A 21386-nucleotide genomic window follows, 5' to 3' on the forward strand; every position below is an offset into this window, starting at 1 on the left:
AAAAAAATGAGCCTTAAAACATGAGAATGAAATTTTGTAGAGAACAAATCACTCGAGCACCTCAACTATATATATCAAATTGGCAACATCGAACTCAATTTACAAAGCGCTAGTACTCTTTACATGCAAAAGAACCAATGATTTTTTCTCTCGTCAATCTTTTTCTCTGAAAATTGCAAATGCAACCCCCTCATCTACCCTTGGGAGAGTAAGAGAGTCGGGAAAAAACTGATAAAACTGTACAGTGCTATACAGACAAGCAGCAGCATCGGGAACTGCCTTAAGAGCAAAGATTCCATTGTATCATGAAAGTCGATCTGGTCTTCCATTGGAGTCGGACACTGTGAAAGCAGCGGATCTTGATGGAGAAGGCTGTGGTGGGGGAGCTGTAAGGGCATAAGTGAGTCTGGATGAAGAATTCTCAATTAGCCCAGCAACCCCAGCAGCAGCAGATTGAGCACTTGAAGGAAGGAAAAGATCATGTTTCTGGTCTTTATAAGCGCTCCATACCTATTAAATAGATAGCATAGCCTTATCAAGTTACAATCTATTACCCAATTTGGAACTAGCATTCCAACTCTAATATTCCTTGATGATATAATCTTTGAAAGTAATCAACAGTTCAACACTTTGCGCATTGATATGGGCAAAATGACCACTTACTCGAATACAGTTATTGTTTTCAATAACAATTAAGCCAACATTTGGATAAAGAAAATGGGAGTTATGCACCAAACTTTAACATAAGCAATGTCTACTCGCTAAAATGCCTAATTTTGAAGCGATAAACACACTCCAGGAACATGAATAGGCAAGTTTCAGGAGTTACCTCAGAAGCATCTAATATGTCACGCACTTTTGTACAATGGGCTCCTTCTGTAGCAAATGCATGCAAAACCTGGATTCAACATAAATTCAAACAGAACTTTTAAGCAAGCAGTGTAAAAACAAGAAGACAACTTGTGAAACAAAAGATGCACATTACACCAATTCAATCACATCACCATCTCTATACCAAAAAACAAAATCACATCCCCACATGTGAGATGTAAATTCAATCACAAAAAGAGCAATCAGAGTTGAAGATGTCAATTTATGATAAGAATATTAATTCAGAAGGAAAAAAGAAATTCATGCTACATTTCTAAATGTAACCGCTCTAACCTCAATTGCCAGCACCCTGCCAATAGATGCTTCAGATTCGTTCCACTTCATCTGAGAGCAAAGACCATTCCTTCCACCAGCCCTCCAATCAAGAAGGCCAAGAAGTACTTCCACAAGACCAACCCTACATTGTCCATGCCACTTGTATCAAAATCATCATGCAAAGAATGCATTTTATATTTTAAGTTAAAATTATCACATATTCCTCCAAATCTGAACATATCCGCACCCAAACCTATTACTGATAATTGCTACATCACCTAGAATACCGAGACACTTAAATTTGTTATTGTAGAATACTACAGGTTGTCTTAAGAAAGAACTGCCTTTAAATTTGCAACATAAATATTCAATGGCAAATGATCTCATCAGAAGGAGTAAGAATAGTATCTATGAGAAAATTCTTCAAATTGCAATCAGATAATCAAGATACTGTGTTGTGAAACTAAAATAGACATTTTCACTGGTTATTATCACTACTACTATGGAAAATAAAAGCATAGGACTTAACAAAAATTATTTTGTCTGTGAATCCATCCAATAGTTGGCTCTAGCCTTTAGCTGGTGCACTGGTCTTGACATGAAATCTGGGGTACCAAAGTGCAGACTATACCCAGATTGAAGCATCTACATGGATTACTTACTGGATAGCATAGCTTCCAATCTAACAAAAAAAGTTAATATAGAGGAACTTACTTGAGTCCTTGTGCAACAAGTGCATCCCTGGCTCGATTTCCGGCGACCACAACACGCTTTAGAGTCTCAAGAGCTAGTATGCTTCCACCTTGCCATCCTATAGCTTTCATTAGAAGAGGCACGACCTGAAAACAAGGTAAACAGGGTGATATCGATAGGAAAAAAGACATTAAAATAATATCAGTGAAAGCGTTAGCCCTTAATGTAGGGAAGGATCCCCCAATTAAATGAATAAAAACATTCCATGAAGCCCTTGAGCAAGCTCCATATCCATCCATAAAGAATGAGTAAATGCATAGCCAGCTACTTAAAAGACATGGAACAATGGAAAAGGAACAGCAGACCTGAGGTGTTCCAAAGCTAGTTGCTGCCATAGCTTCAGCACATGTTGTACTTGCTGCAAGTTGATGTAGGACACGTAAACAACTAAGGCGGACACGTTCTTGTGGGGTTTGTGCAGGCTGTGTTGATCCATCTTCAGATTCATATGTTCTGTCCGTGTAAGTTCCATTATTCACTTCCCCTGTTGCCATTGTTTCTCGTCTTCCTTCATAAGCTACAGCAGCCACAAGTTTGGGCACATATCCAAGATATCCAACATGATCAGCAAGTGCCGGGTGCACTCGCAGTAATGAAACCAAAGCAGCAGAGAGAAGCAAAGGAAGTTCAGGGTCAATAGATTGAATGTCATAATGTGTGGCAGCAATGGATGATAAATACTGATCTAGTAGTCCTTCCAAGAATCTCTTTGGGTTTCTAAGAGGAAATTTAGGATCTTTTAAGAATAGCCTAACATAGATACCACCGACCTGCAGGCACATGAAACTTTTAAGTGCACTGAACACTGTGAATACAAAATAAATATAAAAGAGGATCATTAGGTTTTACCTGTGGCTCATCTCTCATGTCCTGTTGCCCAGATGCCTGCTCAGGTACATCCCAGTCTACGACACGACCTTTCATCTGTTCACGATATAAATCTGCTGCCATTGTTGCAATTTGTGCAGATAAAGAAGTTGCCATTGCTGGTGTCCATACAAGTTCTGGTGTTTCTGTGGTTTGTTCAAGGGCAGCTATAACAGCCTCACCAGGACCATCCCGAATAACAGATACCAAGCCATCAGGAAGAAACCTTGCTAATGTTATAGCGACTCTAGGTCCATGCATTGGCTGCCCAACAAGCTTCCCCAGCAAAGAGGCTGCTGCAGCTCTTTGTTGTAATGGAATTTCTTCTGCATACCAACATGTTTATGATTTTATCACCATGGAACAGATCCACATAACAGAAAAGCAAAAGATATAGCAAATTACTTACCCTGCAAAGGCAATAGAAGTTCAAGAATGTAGACTACTCCACCATGCTTGGCAGCTGCCCAAGCAAGTTCTGCTGTGCTTGCCAATGCATAAAGTACATGAAGAGCACCTTCACGACAACTTGGGGAAGAGTGAAGCATTTGTAATAGAAGGAGAAGACTAGATCCATCTGCAACCATGGCCTCCAAGCAGGCTGCATGAGTAGTCAAGAGTGACAACACACCCAGGCAAAGTTGAGGAATGTTGCTTTCTGATGCCGCAGGCACGGAAAAGCATTCAAAAAGAGGTAACAACTTGTCTTTTGTACAAAATATTGACGCCAAATTTGGATTGCAAGTCAGCAAGTTCTGCAGATTAAACCAAAAATGAAGACATGAAATACATTGATTGAATTGTATAAGTGAACATACACAAGTAAGCCACATACCTGAAGAGAGGTCAATGCAAATTTCAGGTTCTTAATAAGTTTAGATTCTTCCTTGTCTGACAACTGGCCATCAGATGCTGCCAAAGAATCATCAGTGTGTTCTTCATTAACTGAAGCGCTAGCTCTGTCATCAGGATGCTCAGATGACTCAGGGGAAGAGAAATTGAGATTAGGTTTGTTCTGAACATCAGAATCTCCAGCAAATTGAGTGTGTACTAGATATGATATAAACTCAATTAGAGCTACACAGAAAGTCTCAGGTTCACTGATCTCAAAATCTGGCTGGTCATTATAAACTCTCAAGTAAACATTGCCAACGTAAAGTTCTTTTGATAGTGCCTCATAAACAAAAACTTGTGAATCATTCAGATCATATGAACCATCAGGACCCTGACTTGCACGTTGCTGATCTACAAACTTCATTAGTTCTGCTCGAGTTGAAGAGTTCCAGATAATCTACAATGTACAAATAGTTGAATTAAATATGTGCCACAATATTTTCCATATAAGTAACCACTTGAAAGCATTGAACTGCAGAATTTTTACTGTGACTGTAAAAATGAACTTTATCAATTCATTAGCCCTAGAAATTGATCAGGCCCAAAAATGCTATCAAAAATACAATAAATAATAGAATCGCCACTAATCGGATTAATTTTTTCTACATTGCTTTAGTTGTTGGTCAGGCGGATGCTCCTGTCCTCTAAACTCACCAACTGACCAACTCAATTATAGATTTCCAGTTCTTTTAGGTGTGCCAAAATGTAGGCACCAAACCCAAAGAATCATGACCAGATTAGGAGTTGCATAAATAGATTCTACATCAAATAAGGCTCTCCTGATACTTACTACAAAAAATTAGCTTATAAGGCCTTTTCTCATCTCCTATTTCTGAATCTTGAATGTTCATAATGAGTGTTTAGTCCATAAAAACAAATAGAAAGTTTTGAAAAATAGATCATTAAGAACATATATAAAGTATCAAGTTACATCTCAAAAATCCAGTTAGAACATGAAAATTTCATCCACAAGTAGACTGGGAGCATTGAGAAATGCACACTCACCTCAGGCGACTCCAAGTTTGTGTTTAGTCTGGACAGCAGGTCTTTGGGTACTTGATCTTTTAACATACTTGCAAGCTTAGGTGTCAGCAAAGCTCTGAGGGCATCAGCTGCAGCCTGATTAAAAGGTGTTGAACTCCCATCACTACACAAACCGCTAAGCCTCGATAGGGCCTGGGATGCACGTAAAGCATGCATATTTTTTGCAATTTGTACACTAGCACCAACACCATGTGACTCTGTTGTATCAGATTCACCTGCTGTTGAATCATATTGAAGCAGCAGTGGCAAAAGGTACCTAACATGAATTAAATTTAACACAACAGAGCGAAAAGTTAACAAAATAATACATAATATGATGGTAGTAATTTACGTAAGACTTATAGCAATCACTTTCAAGAATCCACCACAAGAAAGATAGGAGAAAGAACGGCATTTCATTGAAAATAAGAGCATGACCAAGGACTAATAGATACCAGTATTCTACAATACAACTCTAAAACCTACAATTATTTTTTTGAAAACTGCAACTCTTAATGGTAAGGGCTGAGAATAGGGTAAATAGATGCAAAATAAATAAGTTAATTAGGGGATAATAAGAGACCTATTCTAAGATACAGAAATAAAGTTTAATCAGAAATGAAGCAAACCTGCAGGTAATAAGGAAAAATCAAAAAATTCAATAATCTCACTAACCATAAAACCCCCGCCTTTAATAAGGCATTCTGCAATTCAGATGACACAGAAACATGGGCAATAGTCTGGAGGGCAGCATCAACAGCAGCAGGTACAAGCTCAAGTTCAGTGCAGTGCACAATGTCATCAACTAGTCCAGAATATTCAAGCATTTCAGCCCTGGCACTCTCAAACTGACTCAACACTGCCAAGGTTCGCATCACATTTGTAACAATTATTGCAGATGGTTCATTTGCAGGAGTAGTTGGTTGAACTACACACATACAACGGGAAAGAAGAGTTGCAATAAGTTGAACCCCACCATCCCTCACAAGCTCTTCACCATTCAATGAAGAAGATGCGCACCTAAACATGGGGAATATTGTAGAAAGATTAATGCTGATGACAACTACATTTCAAACTTAAATTCATAAAATGAAAGTCAACTGTAAAAAAGTTCATAGAAAGGATTTTACGTCAGCCATATAAGCTCTGAGGCTGCAACAAGAAGAGGTGCTCTATCTGAGGAAAGAAAATTGTTGTCATCCTTATCCACTGTAACTGCATTGAGCAACATGGGATAACCAGCATATTTAAATGGTTCCAGTATGTTTCCATATCGTCTATACAAGATACATTGTCCTTTCAACAAAAGCAACAGTCTCCATGGCTGAGGACCTTGCAAACCTTGCATGGTGGCCTACAACAACAAGATAAAACTAACTTGAATGCATACATATTGTGAGAGAGGGAAAGGTCTATAACATGCAGATCACAATTTCAGAATTTTGCGTACAAAGCAGAATATTAGTATATCCTGTTTTCACAACATAAAATATGAACTGCAATCATATGAGAGTTTTGTATGGCTGCATTATACTGATCATGTAAACCAATAATTACCTGCAAGCGCTCATAAGCTTTCTGTACAGCAAGAAACTTCTCCCTTCCTTCAGGATTTTTGTCAGGATGGTATCTCATGGCAAGTTTCCTATATTGACGTTTAAGCTTCTCTTCATCAATGTTCTCAATCTGCTTGGTTATGCTCAATATGTCCTCACCCATATCCGAAGACGGCTTCTTATTGGCATCATCACTTGATACATCTTCCAAGGATATTTCTAATATTTTGCAAGCTTCTTCTTCAGAAAGATCCATAGGTCTTCTTGTCAACTCTTCACGCCACATTACTAGTAATGATTGCAAAAACTCAACATGCTCAACAATAGGCCAATTTGGAAACCGAATCTCATCACATAAGTTCCGTAGGTAATACCGGTGGCACCACATTTCATCTCTTAGTTCAGGATATGTCACAGGTGGCATTGGAGCATAGTCATATAGAGAATGGCAGTGTTGTGATAATTTCTGGGGAAAATCACCAAGATGCTGCAAGACCTGGAGGAAAAGGAAAGGAAATCCAGTTCACAAATATCTATATATGTCAAACAGAAGACCACAACACTGTTAAGCAAACAAAGCACTTAACTTTGTGTCGTCAAGAGTTTTGACGTACCTGACAAATCAAATTTTCAGCTCGCATTTTGTGTGTCCATATAATCTCTGGAGTATCCGAATCAGAAACCATTGCAGCCGCAAATGCAGCTGGACCACTACGCTCCAGCACATACAATAAAGATTCAGGAAGAAGGCCACCTAATACACTGCGTTTTGCCAGAGGCAATGAAGAGGATACTGCAGCCTCTTCACCACCATGGAATGCTTGATGGACGTGGGTCACAGAGAAGAGTTGGGCAATTGAAAGGAGATTAGATCCAGGATATGCCAGGGCAAAATAAAATGCACCAGTGCTGTATAGTCGAACCATGGCCTTGGGATTTCTGGTAACAACAGCCTTAAGCAGAGCAGCAGCAGCCTCTACAACACTTGGTTCCCCAGATAGCATAGCCTAAAGTGATTGAAAAATTAAACTAACAAATAATGATGATGCAGTTCAAGCGTCGTATCTTTACATTAAAGAACAGGAACACACATCAAATACAATTTCAAGGAAGTTAGCATTAAAATGAATTTGAGTTTAACATAAAATAAGCGACATCAAGTAAAAATATTTATATATATATATATATCAATTTTGACATGGAAATTGGACTTTTTGCAAAAGAAAACACAAACCAACATCCAATCAAAACATCCATGTATCTTCATCAAGCCATAATTTTCTAACAGCTAACCACCCATCTAACAAAGTTACCAAATAGTTCTACATAAAGACCATCAGACTGATAAAAACTGGCTAGCATTAAATATTAATTGATATCTAGAGATCACCTGAGCAATGTGTGGAAGGCAACGAGGACTTGACAAGATCCATTTCACTCTAGGAGTTGGGGTGACTATCTCTCCTGCATCATCTAGATCTGAATGCGCAGATACCATGCTATGTAGTATGGACAATGCTGCCTCTCCTACCTGAATACAAAATTGTATGTCAAAATGTATGATGAAAATGCATGAGAAGAGAAAAGAGAAGACATATCATCACAAAACAGTACTGAAGAAACGACTCTTCACCAGAATTGCCACAATTTTAAGTTGCATATGTTAGTAACATATTAACATTAAAGAATAGCCAATTGTTTCACCAAACTTAATGATTTAAACAAAATCCAGAAATAGAGAAACTGCAAGTGCTTCAAACACCAGCATGTGAAAGAAATCAGACTATAGGCAACAGAATGTGCAGATACATATAAAACAAACCAGCATAAGTTCCATTTGTAAAATGACTATACCTGAGTTGGAGTGAGAACCGGAACTCGAACAGCTAGTGCCCAACGTAGTTCACGAATATCCCGCAATCTCTTCCAGTCCAGCATCCCAGAAGCCCAGCACCTTGTTGTCCAATCAATCGCCTTCTTTGACCAGAATCTTCTTATGGCATCCTTCTCCACAGGTCCAACCTGTGCTCCATCCTTGTCAACAAACATCCATTCCTTGAGTGGTTCCATGAAAGCACTAGCAGCAATCAGATTAGATTGCAAAGGAATAGCAGTCCTTTCTGAAGCTTCATGTACCACTGTCAGCAAATCAACGGCTAACACACAGCCCCCAACCAAAACACAAGCCTCCACATTTGACAGAACTCTCATTAAAGCCTGAGTTTACAGTATATAACAAAAAATAGTTATCATCCTTTTACATTAAAATGCTGTTGGAAAGCCAAATAACAATTTATTTACATAATAATACAAATATAGGAAGACATCAAGCATACACGAACATAAACCACAGAGAGAGAGAGAGAGAGAGAGAGAGAGAGAGAGAAAGAGAGAAAAAGAGAGAGATGCCAATCCAAAACACAAACTATAAATGAAATCTACAGATGCAATTCCTGACTACAGAATGTGGTACTGCAATTGACAGCAGAATAAGTAAAGGAAAGAAAACTCAATTTGATCTGTTTAGAACAGTAACCATAATGTAACAAGGCAAGGAATAGCATCAACACTGCTTCTTATAAAGCTAATACTTATTAAGGGCCAAAAAAAATAAAAGAAGCAAAATCCAACTAAATGTACCTTCAGGAGAAGAAGAAGGCGGTGCCTCAAAGCCCTATCATCTGTCCTGTCCAAGAGAACAGTAATATGAGCAGCACCCTCGAAAGGCCCTATCACTTTGTAATGTTGTTCATATACAATTGTCATTGCCCTTGCACACAGCTCTCTAACAGAGGAGCCTCCTCCTCCTCCAAAACCATCTAGTCTTCCCATATCACACCAATCATCAGATGCACCCATTTCATCAGGAACAGCACCATCTACAGTAAGCCCTATGTCTGCATCACATAAAAACCGATGATAGAGTGCTCTGAAAAAAGCAACTGGGTCGCGCAATGGAAAATCCTGAGCCCTGCCACCACTGCCACTCTCAAGCAGCAACCGTAGATAATACTGACCCACACAAACTTCTTTGGACAGGCTAGGATACCTAACACAGAACTCAGAATAGTTCCAAGATATTTGTGCTACACTCTCTTGACCAGCCATAGCCTCTACCAAAGCACCACCAGGAACAATATCCTCAGTTCGCTCCTTCTCAACATCTAGTTTATGAACCTCAGCCTTCAAGGCCTCCCTCAATTCTTGCCTTGTACGCTCATTCCATATTAAATCTGCACGATTATGGTCAAGGCTGAAAGCTCGCCAAAATTCAGGCCAATTACAAAGTAGCCTGCCAGACCCAACTGGGGTGTTCTCCACAACAACCTGAGCAGGAGCTGGGAGGCCTGTATTCTGGAAACCAATAACATTGGCATCAGAATCAGCTGAATTTGAAATATTTGGTTCCAATCCTTCATTTGGATTAGAAGTTGGAGAACCATCTGGATGTTCGTTTTGAAAAACCCCAGAAGAAGGCATTTCTCCAGTCAAATTTTCACCAGCTTGAGCAACAGGAGATTGGATTGTTGATGTCTGACCGAAGCTTGGATCTGGAACCGGTTTTTGATAGTTATCCAAACCTTTGAAAGCAGTGGAAGTTGTCTGCTTGGCTGGATCACCAATTTCATAATTATTTACAGAAGTTAAGGAGTGATCTTGAGATGTTATTCCTCTCCCTGCTCGACCTTTTCTCTGCTGGAGCAACCGTCGCTGTCTTCTACTAGTCAAGGATCCCTCTTGGTTAGCTTCTTCTGATTGGACACCATCAAAACGTGTGTGCAAATAAGCAACAAGCCCAGGAGGAAGAACTCTAGATAGTAGATCCAGAGCTGGTTGATAAGAATCTGCCCAAAGAGCAACAAGCTGTCTACTAACTTCACGTCGCTCACCAGCAGGAAGATAAAATGCATGCAATAAATGCCTCAGCAAAGCACCATCGCGTAATGCAGCATCACGCATAGATTCTGCTGCAATAGCATCTTCTTCTGCAATTGTGCGCATGATGACTGCTACTGTTTCCCTTACACTTTCAGCAGGATGTCCAAACAATGCAAACAAGCGACGCTTCAAACCAGCTACTTGGCGTAACAATTCCACAAAAACTGTGTATTGAGTTGTTTCACCGTGTGGGTCACATATCATCGCCTCAAGAACTTCAACAACAGCCATTGATAATAGAGGAGATATAGACATCGGCTTTAGTCTGTTGACAAGAATTATTACATAACCCTGTTGAGCAAACAACACTGACTTTGTGTGCATAATGGTAGCATGCTGCTCTCCCTTGGAGTCTGTTAGCAAACTTGTATCACCAGGACCACCACCGATAAGTGCTGCAACAAGCCCAGCAGCTTCAGCTGCCACACCCTCTGAACCATTTCTGAGTAAACCCATTATTCTTCCCACAGCAGCAGGAAAAGACATTACATGTGAAGCTGCACTTCTTGAAGCCAGTAATCTACGTAAACATGCAATGAAACCCATCACAGTTGCAGCTGCTTTAGGAGAAGGGGGTGGCAATGGGGGGGTCTCTGGAGGAAGATTTGGTGTAGATGGTAGCATCGTTATTAAGGCCATCAAAGTCACCTCAGGTACTTCAATATTAGGAGGAAGACCAGTATATGGTATACATGCATTAAACTCCCTAATTCGACGCCACAGTTTAGCTCTTGACCCAGGGACAGAACCACCTTCAGCAACTGCATCTTTAGCAGCTGCAGCTAAGTGTTTTAAATGCATGGATGAACTCTCCATATCAGCACCAAGGTATTGTTTTCCAAATTGTAAATGAACTCTCCCACAAGGTGGATCAATACGATGACCAGGCATTGTCAATCGAGGTAACACTGGTACAGCACACTGACCCTACACAAAAAAGCTAGAGCTCAACCACACCACTAACTTGGCAAAAGCAACAAAAATTTTTCATTGTATACCTACTTCAATTTGCAACAAATCCCGAACCGCTGCGAGTAAGCTATCACGAGATGTGCTTGAATAAACCTATAAAACATATACATCAGAAACTTTAACCCTAAAGAAATCCAAAACTTATATTGAAGTTAACGAGTGCTTACATGGATTGGGCATCCATCATTGAATTCAATTGCAAACATCTGGGGCTCCTCAGCAAATCGAACAAGAGAGCTTACTGCAGATAAAGGTCGAACAATAACAGCCTGCAGACATCTAGTGACAATTCTCAACATTTGATATAGATCTATTAAGCATAATAGTAGAGCATGCAGTGTATCATATCATATTACATATACCAAAAACCTACTAGTAGAAAGAATGATCCTCACTTTAAATTCCTAAAATCTTTAGGAAAACAGAAGTTCTGTTTTTATAAAACAAAAGAACTCCTATTCTTATAAACGATATCAATTATGAACTCAAATATCATTATACATTAATAAATACAGACATGTATTTTGTCAACCAAACAATACTCAAGTTGTAATCCATTCCGCCATGCCCAAATATTTCTGGTAATGTAATAATATATATTAAAAAAAAAAAAAAAAAAAAAGGAATACAAACATGCATTTGAAACATGAATTTTGTCAACCAAACAATACTCAAATTGTAATCCATTCTAACATGCCCAAATATTTATAGTAATGTAAAAAATAAAAAAAATTTAAAAAAAAAGGGAAAAAAGAAGAATACAAACTTGCATTGTTGTATGTATCAACCTGTAAATCCAAAATTCTATTCTACAAAGCAAACTTAATTTATGCTAAAAACTTAAAAGTAGACATCTTAGCCGTTAGAGCAAGATTGGTGCATGAGTAATTCCTTCATCTTAGGCATTATCTAAAACCTGTAATTTAAGCTTGAAAAATTCATCAGCTTACTTCATAGTTTTCTGGACGCCTTTCTACAAGTGAGATTTTTGTAAGAATAAGTTGACGAGATACAGCATCACCATGCTCCCCAAGTCCACCTTTTGGGCCTACGCTCAAACTCAGCCCTGAGACATTTAGAGTTCCATGAGCAGCAGACCTCAACCTTGTCACTAACCAGCCCCCAAATGGGGTTTCTTCGGCTCCAACTGCTTCTCTTGCTGTATTTCCAAATGGATAAATAAATAAAGAAGGAATAACAAGTAGACAAAGAAAGAAGAAAAAAATGGCTAAACAGGGAAAAAGACGAATTTTAAAATGGGTTACCCCTTCTTTTTATATATTCTGATGCCGTGATAGATTGAGTACTGTCCACAGCTATTGACACCCCGACTGTGGACTTTGCCGTTTTAGTCTGCACAATGTAAATTCTAATATAAGTTCAAGCACTAAGCAGGTGGCTTCGTAGAGAGATACAAAGGTAGAATAACAGCTAATAATTCCTTTAACAATATCATTTCAAACAACTCAACAGAACATTCTCCACATGGGAGGCAGTTTAGAGCTGAGAGTAACCTTATGAAAGATGCCACAAAGTAACAAAATATGGTTTAATATTATAAATTAAAAAGTCTAGTATATCGAGCTTACCAAACTTGCAATAATGGCAGAATTTGTGGTGCCGGCAGCAGCTTGAAAAGCTTTAGTTTTCCTTCCATATAGAGGGCAAAGAACAAAACCTCCATGTTCGATGTTTTTCTTCCCATAAGCATCAGAAAGGAAAATGATGGCAGGGGAATCCATATCTCTGAAATCCAAGCACCACCGAAGGTCTCCAGACTTCAGGTCAATAAGCTCAACCCCCACATAAGTAACTTTTAATTTCTGCAAAAGCCATGAATATTAAGAAAAAAAAAATTATTTAATCAGTTCAAATCAACGAATCAGCACCAAGTAGAAATTAGCAAAATAGTTATATAAATTTGCCATTATTACCATCTCTTCTTTACATGGTCTCATTTAATTCCGTAACGTGTAAAATAACAACAAAGATACAGATACAGACATGTCTTATGCTATGTAGTTCCATTGATAACATAAAGATGTTAAATGTCTTCTTAACAGGTTACAAAGCATGCCCAAATAACTAGTTTTTTAGGTAGGCATAGAAATAAATTCAGGTGGCTGATCGTGAAAACTAAATTCTTTTATCATATTTTATCTCTCAGCTAAATGTAACATAGCACAAAAAACGCTAACAGAGAATGTGGAAAGAGTAACTTACAAATGAGACCCACTCCGAGTTCCGTCGCCGTAGATGAAGCACCGGAAACTCAGCCACCGCGCCCAACCTATTCCATCTAATTCTATGCAACTCCGTCAATATACTGGCTCTATACCTCGACGAGAATTTGATCGCCTTGTATTTGCCTCGGCCATCAGTACGGACACTCAAATTGAACTCATTGGAGTTCTCGTCCCTCCCGATTATCGGCGTGGCTGCTTCGAAATCGCTGGCCACGTCGTATGAATTGGTTACGGCGAGGGTTGTGGGGTCTAAGGTGATAATGGAGACATTGGATATGCAGAGAATTCGCTTATAGCGGCCTCGCCATGAGTGCTTGACCACCAAGTACCGAGCCAAGTACTCGGGCTCTTCAACAGGTGCAGTGGAAGGATTAGCAGAGGGATTAGAGCTGTCCATGGAAGAAGAAGAAGAAGGAGGTCGTATTGGCGTGGCTTGTTGGCGATCAGCTTCGTGGCGGCTCACCGACTCTATGTGAGAGAGGTATTGGAGGGTATGCGTGCGAGGCACATTGCTAGGGCGAAGAAAAAACCATAGTCCCACGCCGGCTTGAGCCGATGGTGCTGCCGCCGCCGCCGGCCTTCGGTGAGACCGTGACTGATTCGCCCCCAGTGCTGACGGTTTATTTCCGATTTCGCCAACTCGGAAATTTTTGATCGATCAAACCCTAACTAAAACCTATTATAATCATCTGAATTACAGGAAGGTAGACAATAGAAATGACCGCTAAACCAAATTAAAAAATAATTATAATAAAATGAAACGAAATCGGCTTTCGTGTTTGGCAGATGAGAAAATTTAAGAGAGAAAAACAAAGATTTCCGCGGAATGATTAGATCGAGTAGTTGTTGGGAAATAAAAAAATAGAAATAAAGATAGATTTTGATAATAATTGAACTTGAATACGGTTTTGAGAGTTGCGAAAGATAAAGCTTAGACAGCCTAGAGGGTAGAGGAGAGGTTTGCTTCGCTGGTGTGAGGTACCAACAATACCATACTGTCAAAAGCCCCGTGTAGAACTTCCAAGAGGTCCAGTTTTGGGTTAAAACCATACAGGTCAAGATACCGTCACATGTCGGTGACCTTTGTGGGATCAGGAAACCACCTTTATACTGCTTCTCCTCGATCTGGGCCGTCGGTTGGGCCACGCTCCTCAAAATGTGTCCATAAGATACTAGGTCCCTCAAATAAAATAAAATAAAATAAACCTCAAAATATTTTTTAGTCACATTTAAAAATATTAATACTCTTTCTAATAAGCTTGTTAAATGTAGAATAGCAAGCAAATGAGGAAAGACAAAAACAATAAAAAATAAAATAAAATAACAATGTTATAGCCACTAAATTGTTGATCAAATCTATTGACCAAACCATATAATAAAATTTTATTTTATATTATAATGGATTTTTACTTTCTTATTTAGAATATTTATTTATCCATTTTCTGTTTATATTGATTTTTCAATTATTAGTATATTAGCATATCATTTCTTACATACTTTGATACTTTTTTTTTTTTTTTTGAGAATACTTTGGTAAATGAATTTGTTAAACAATTTGAATCTCATAGCTTTACTCAGATAAAATTACGACCTTTTATATTCACGTTTTGGCCTTGCATTAGTTTCTTTTTCACTTAGTGTAATTAATTTTTAGCTTTTACTTTTAGTTTTTACTTGGAGCATCATATTCTATCCAAGAAGATCGTTTGTTAAGTCAATGAACCTCATCTTCTAACTTAGAAGAATTCTTTTATTTTTATTTTTTTGGGTTAAAACTTCTAACTTAAAAGTTATGACGAACAGAATTCCCATTGGCGACAATTTGGCATAGAACAATTCACAGAATTCAAGTGACCAGACCAAAAATCAGCATGGAGATAATTCTAATCGGATGAATGTGGATTGGAAAAAAAATAATAATAATAAATTGAAATAATTGTAAGTAAGAGAACCATAATAGAAGGATACCAAAGAAAATCAAAGTAAAACGAATTAAGCATATGCTCAAAGTGTAATTGATTTCTTTAAAATGGACAAGAGAAGATACATTTGTAAGAAACCAGACAACCGTTATCATCATACAAGATGGGATACTTGGAAAGAAATTGGTATATGCAGATGCAGTTACACTTTTTCACTGTATGAGAAAAATTGAAACTCCATTACTAGTTTATGGCTGTACTTCGGCTAAATCTCATATTAAGAGATTCTCTGTCCCTCACTGCTTTTCCACACCCCTAGAGTTGCCAGAACTGCTCTCCACAGGAGATAAACCAGTATCCGAAACGTTGTACTCTGAGTCCGAAACTTGAGAACTTGAAGTGCCAGCAATGTCCGAGACGTCTGGTTTGTGTTTAGCATGATCATCAGGAGCCCTCTACGTTTAAACATCAAAAGAAGAAACAAATAAGCAGTTTCAAAGATGTCATATTGGAACGGTAGATAAAAGACAGAATAGATCAAAAGTAACTGCTTAAGTTTGAACATGATACTCACTAAGAGACTAGCCATGTCAACCAAAATAGTCATCGATTTGTAATAAAAGCAAACAACAAAGTTCTTTTTATAAAATAGTAGAATATGTATAGAAATGTTGCGAAGACAGGTAGAGTGCCAAAAAGCTTTGAAATTTAGCAGGCAGCATATCTCTTTCCAACCACAAGTCTTACTAAATTGAGTCTCTTGTCTCTGAAGAGAGAACTCGTCCAGGCATCTGGTGGACATTCTATAGCAATTACAAGGGACATTCTATAGCAATTACAAGAAGTATGTTAAGAGGACATCATCCCTCAAAAGCAAAGCTAAATCAGAACCTTATTTATAGCCGTTAGCCAGTCTAATAAGAACGTTAGAAAAGTTTTAATAGACTACAATTTCAAAGCAAGGAAAATGTTACATTAGACCTTTTACCTCTAGCTCTTCCAGCATATCAGTGGTGGCATCCAGGTCAGTCTCATTCAGAAAGTAAACATCTGCAAGGCACTGCTCTGATATGTTGGGAAACAGGAATGCCAAATAAGCCAATGTCATCTCATGAGAATTATCTACACTCTTCTTTTTGGTATGGTCACTTGAATTCTGTGAATCCTCATTGGCATGGCTGCTAGAGCCAGAAGATGCTTGATCCTCGGATTGACACTGTTCAGTCTTAGAGAGGCCCTTAGAAGGAGAATTAGACAACTCAGCAATTTTGGTTTCAACCTCTGTTATTCTCTTGCCTAGAGGCATGTAGGATGCTGCTTGAGGATTCAAAGATGGAATTGCTCGCTTCATCTTCGCAATTCATATGCCAAAAAAAAGTAAAAGAATTGTCACCAGCCAGAAAATTCATCATAGTAAGGAACTAGATGAACAATACAAGAAACAAAATTTATTTATCAGTTGGAAAAATTGTGATCACACCATCCTGAAAATTTGATCGAAAACCAGGTAAATCCAGTGTGCTATGCGTTATCTTAATAAGGAAATGAATAAACCAGCAGCTGACATATTTGAAATTAAGCAAATCAGAAAGCTAGCAGCTGACAGTGCTTTGAAAGATGACAGGAAAATTAAATAGTAAACGATTGTCTATCGAAGTTTTGTCACTCACTAAACAAAAGATTCCAGAACTTAAAATTCCTAGAAAGAACACAACCTTTCCTGAAGTAAAATAAAACTTATTACACAGGGAAAAATAAAAATAAAAAAAGAATGTAATGCAAGGACAAAACAAGAACAGGCAGTACAGATAGTGGGTCAAGTTTACGTTTTTGTTTTCCTAAACCAATATATAATGAAGGAATCGGCATTTTTTTTACTCTGCGCGAAAGAATATCAGCATTTCAGGTTTCTTTAATATTTATTTTACAAAAATGGAATTTTGAGGACTCTTGATCCAAGTAAAGGATCATTCACAGTTTCATTGACAAAGACAGCAAGAAAGGGACTAATTTATCATTATTCACAAAAAAAAAAAAAAAAAAAAAGGGACTACCTAATCACATGTTGCACGTGCAATGAGAATTGTACACAGAAATCACTCCACCCTGCAACCCCAGAAAGGGGAAAAACAATAATCTGTACCCTGCCTCAATATTCTCTACAGCCAAACTAGAAATTCTATATAAGAAACAACGTTCACACTCTCTGTATTAAATAATATGACTTCAAATTTTCTCTTCTACAGACATATTTAGCAATTCAACTTTATCAAGAAAATCTTTCATTTGGTTTCTGAGAAAAGGCAAAATATATATATATATATATACGTAGAAAATAAAAAGGCAAAAAAAAAAAAAAATATATATATATATATATAGAAAATAAAAAGTAAAATAATAAAAAGATTAATACATAAGATATATACACTAAGAGATAGGAAGAAATTCGACCGCTCCCCACATATTTGATACCTTATCCTACGAAAAATTATATATATATATATATATTTGAATCTTAACCCAGAGAAGAAATCAAAATCTTGAATCTTAACCAACTGACATGTAACTTCCTCTGATGTAACAGAATAAATAAATTAATTAATTAATTAACGCAAAAATCACCAACAACGAAGAAAAGGAGGAAAAACAAAGATTCGCAACAATCATACATGTATTTGGTTGGTGAAAAAATGGTGAAAAAAGAAAATAAATGAACTCTTCGATTTTTTGGTTTCTTAGAATTGAAAAATTCCCCAGAACTCTCAGTCCAGTAGTTGTACTTTCTTGTATAACTCAAGACTTCTTACTTTGATTTTCTTTTCCAAAAGTTACCGTAAAACCTAAAGGAAATTACGCACCTTGGGTGGACAACGAAGAAAGTTGAAGAAGGGCTGCGAAACTCGAATCGAGATCGGAAGGAACTCGTAAGGTAACAAGGAAGTAACTCAGTGAGTTGGAGTTGAGAAATGAACGAGCCCAGTTGAAGAGAAAAGCAAAGGAAAACTGAATGATTGAGTCGGTTACAATCTGCAAAAGCTAACGGAGGGAAAAAGTTTTTTTGCAGACGAAGTGGGAATCGACAGCGTCGTGGCATTGGCTATTTATAGGCACAGTGTGGAATTAGTAATTTCGATTACGTAAGGAGGTTTACATTTCTCTTCTCCCCTTTAGCTTTTACTAATTTTAATTTGTATACTCAATTCTTGTATTTCGCACTAACGCCCCAACTTTTATAGCCTTTGTTTTTGTAACCCTGTCAAATGCCATGGTGCTATTACAAAGCTTCCACTCGATGACACGTAAATTTACAACATCTTTTTTTATTATTATTATTTTTCATTTTTTAATGTAAGAATCTTTCGTTTGGTTAGCAATTGTAAAATATCCCGGCCCAACAAACAACTGTTTGACGTGATTTTGATATGGCTTTTTCATATATTTATTTACCTATTTCGAATTTCGAATTATTTATTTTACATATTTTTCCTTTAATTGAAACTATTTTAGAATAAAAACTATGTCCATTTATGTGGGTTTTAGTCAAATAAACCAAAGAAAGGTATTTATCGATCTGCTTCAAAAGGTGTTTTAAAATTCTTTCATCCATAACATTGAATTTGGTCTTCTTATAAGATTCTGTCCTACACAAAGGAAAAACAAAAAAAAAAATTATTATTAATGATGAAAAATTATCAGTATGGTTAACATATTATATAGCAATTTGAATGATTAATAATTATCGTCAATAATAAATAATAAAATTAAAAAATAAAATGATTTTTTTTATTTTTTATTTAAAAGTAAAAAAGAAAGAAAGAAAGGTAAAAAAGAAAATAATAATGGATTTATTAAAATTGGGAGCTCAAACACAAGGCCCAAAACGGATCTATCAATTCAAGGAGGTGATCTATAAGCAGCAACGAATGGATCCATCAATTCAAGGAGGTGATCTATAAGCAGCAATAATAAATCAATGCCCTCCATTTCATTTTCATTGGTATATGGCATTTGCAATTTCTTCATTTGAACCCATGAGACACAAAAGCTCAGTGAATTTTTTGGTTGCAGATTCAGGCAAGCAAATGCAGACCACCATTGCCTCACTCCCAATATGATCAGCCTCCCCTTCAGGCAAAAAAACACAAACCTGTGGTGTGGGAGTCAAATCTATAGGCCCAGCATAAGCTGGTCTTCCCCATCCAAAATCTGCAGACTCATAAATTGAGAATCGTGTCCACTGAGTTATGGTCAACTTGCCTCCAAATTCCAGCTTTCTTGGCCTGTCCACTTCTACATAATCCACTGTAGATCTCAGATACTCTTCAGAGACACCAAGCCTAGCTTCACGAACTAAACGCGTTGTATCTGAAAGACACCCATGAACAAGCTCCGAAACTGTGCTTGTTGCGCAGGCCACGCAAACCACGTTGCCATAGAAACCGTCTTTTAATGGTGGGTTTTTAAGCTTCCTCCGAGCATTCACAGAAAATGTGAGCCTGAGTTCGTAGTCTAGAGGCTTCACATCAAGTGCTTTAACCCATGATCTCCAAATATGTGCTGCCATTGCATCAAAGGTAGTGCAACTAGACGTGTTGCCTTGTTGTCCAATAGTTTTCAGCCATGCTTGAAACTGATTGCCAATTCGGTAACATTTCTGAACAGGCTTGGCTTGCCATAGGCTGGTTGTCAGGCTTGAGCCGTCGTCGATTCTCATGAACTCCATATGTGGGAATTTGACCAGGGGCGGATCTCGTGGCCGAAAAAATTCCCTGTCCCAACATGGCTCTGGTTTGGTTATCAATCTGCCTGCTTTCGCAGTTGCAGCCCAAGCACTGATGAATTGCATAGCACCAAGGCCATCACATATGCAATGGCAGAGCCTCAAACCAATACTAAACCCACCACAGCTGAAAAGGGTCACCTGTGCGATAAGTAATGGCATGTCAAGAACTTTGTAAGGCTCTTCATTTGGGAACCTGAAAATCAGTGGCGTCCAAGCAGGGTTCGGAACAGAAAGGTCTCCTAAATCAGCTAAGGACATTTCGGAGTGTGCCTCCACCATGAGTGCACCTTGTTCCGGTCCAAAAAACACTTCCAGCTTCCCATTCCGGGTTTCTCTCAGTCTGCCTGATAAAGGGTAGTATGGAACTAGAACTCTGGCAAGAGCCTTTCGTAGTGTGCTCATGACTGGTTTTTTGTGGTCTGATGGATAAAAATATATTGTTGGGGTGAAAACTCGGGCTCCAATCATGTCGTCGAGGTTGGAGAGATAGAGAGTTTTGCCAGGAGCAGCCAGAGAAGGGCCGCAAGGCATCACTGGAACCATACGATCAATGGTGATGGGGATGTTGAGGTGGGGGAAATGAAGCTCTTGTACCCACAGAGGAGCCATGATTCAAGAGTGCCGAGGAAGGAGGTCTTGCCGAGTAGCGGCATTTGTAGAAGATACATGCTAACTTTGACATGCAAAGATGATTGGACCAAATAAGATGGAGATATTAAAAGTACTTATATTGGTGCGGGACAGTTGGTAGTGGTATTATTCATGATCTCCCAACTTTTATTAATCTTCATTAAGCTATTGTGTTGAGATTTTATCTGTCAACCGTGTCTTTGCATGACGATCCCTTCTTTATTTCTTTCCTTTTATTGGGATGGCTTTAATATGTTTTTTTTTTTTTTTTTTTTCTCGAGTATTTTATACCAGATAACTTCAAAAGACGCATTGATAAATGTAGCACTTTTTCCTCGGTCGAGAAGTCATGGCAATATTCATGCTTGAACCAAGATTAGCCCAATTTGCCTAATTCTTCTTGCGTCTTCTATTTGTTAAGCATTATTAGAGAGGAAAGTCAAAGTTATCCAACCGAGCTTTTTCTAATAATCTACAAATTTCTGTTCATCAACTACTCGAGGAAACATGATATAGCATCCCTTTTACAAAGTTGTTGAATAATTAGCCATGAGGGAAACCCTTCAGCTTACTAGTTCCATAGAGGTTGAAACACCATTTCAATCTTCAAATACGAATAAGCTAATTCACACATTCAAGTCCGTAAACATGGATT

General features: G+C 38.0%; 3 protein-coding genes across 7 annotated transcripts; all 3 read right to left on the reverse strand.

Annotated features, from left to right (window-relative positions):
* Window positions 1–32: 32 nt before the first annotated feature.
* On the reverse strand, window positions 33–14440 carry LOC107431715 (dnaJ homolog subfamily C GRV2). 3 transcript variants are annotated; one of them, XM_016042693.4, is made up of 22 exons: window positions 13374–14440; window positions 12740–12973; window positions 12416–12503; window positions 12101–12309; window positions 11318–11419; window positions 11181–11243; window positions 8880–11105; window positions 8094–8456; window positions 7630–7770; window positions 6854–7246; window positions 6241–6735; window positions 5814–6037; window positions 5359–5703; window positions 4666–4960; window positions 3602–4057; window positions 3176–3521; window positions 2749–3092; window positions 2205–2669; window positions 1861–1985; window positions 1165–1288; window positions 830–898; window positions 33–510 (listed from the first exon to the last, which is right to left on the reverse strand). In XM_016042693.4, exons 1-22 carry the CDS (start codon window positions 13791–13793, stop codon window positions 304–306), a joined length of 7734 nt encoding a protein of 2577 aa, XP_015898179.3. In that variant the 5' UTR covers window positions 13794–14440; the 3' UTR covers window positions 33–303. The 3 variants fall into 3 exon arrangements, with proteins under 3 accessions (XP_015898179.3, XP_015898180.3, XP_048321329.2); XM_016042694.4 differs by lacking the exons at window positions 12416–12503; window positions 12740–12973; window positions 13374–14440 and having other exon boundaries at window positions 11318–11429; window positions 12101–12242; XM_048465372.2 differs by lacking the exons at window positions 11318–11419; window positions 12101–12309; window positions 12416–12503; window positions 12740–12973; window positions 13374–14440 and having other exon boundaries at window positions 11177–11243.
* A 939-nt stretch (window positions 14441–15379) lies between these two features.
* LOC107435371 (polyadenylate-binding protein-interacting protein 5) lies at window positions 15380–18403 on the reverse strand. Of its 3 annotated transcripts, none has more exons than XM_016046968.4 (4): window positions 18177–18403; window positions 17373–17424; window positions 16307–16669; window positions 15380–15773 (listed from the first exon to the last, which is right to left on the reverse strand). In XM_016046968.4, the coding sequence occupies exons 3-4, from the start codon at window positions 16667–16669 to the stop codon at window positions 15615–15617; spliced, it is 522 nt and encodes a 173-aa protein (XP_015902454.1). In that variant the 5' UTR covers window positions 17373–17424; window positions 18177–18403; the 3' UTR covers window positions 15380–15614. The 3 variants fall into 3 exon arrangements, with proteins under 3 accessions (XP_015902454.1, XP_024923678.1, XP_015902453.1); XM_025067910.3 differs by having other exon boundaries at window positions 17373–17455; XM_016046967.4 differs by lacking the exon at window positions 17373–17424 and having other exon boundaries at window positions 18177–18402.
* Window positions 18404–19079: 676 nt separating this feature from the next.
* Window positions 19080–21370, reverse strand: LOC107431733 (omega-hydroxypalmitate O-feruloyl transferase). The gene has a single exon (XM_016042721.4). The coding sequence runs from the start codon at window positions 20708–20710 to the stop codon at window positions 19310–19312; it is 1401 nt and encodes a 466-aa protein (XP_015898207.1). The 5' UTR covers window positions 20711–21370; the 3' UTR covers window positions 19080–19309.
* Window positions 21371–21386: the final 16 nt, after the last annotated feature.

Source organism: Ziziphus jujuba, chromosome 11, assembly GCF_031755915.1.
Source record: "Ziziphus jujuba cultivar Dongzao chromosome 11, ASM3175591v1".
In the NCBI taxonomy this organism is placed as follows: Eukaryota; Viridiplantae; Streptophyta; class Magnoliopsida; order Rosales; family Rhamnaceae; genus Ziziphus; species Ziziphus jujuba.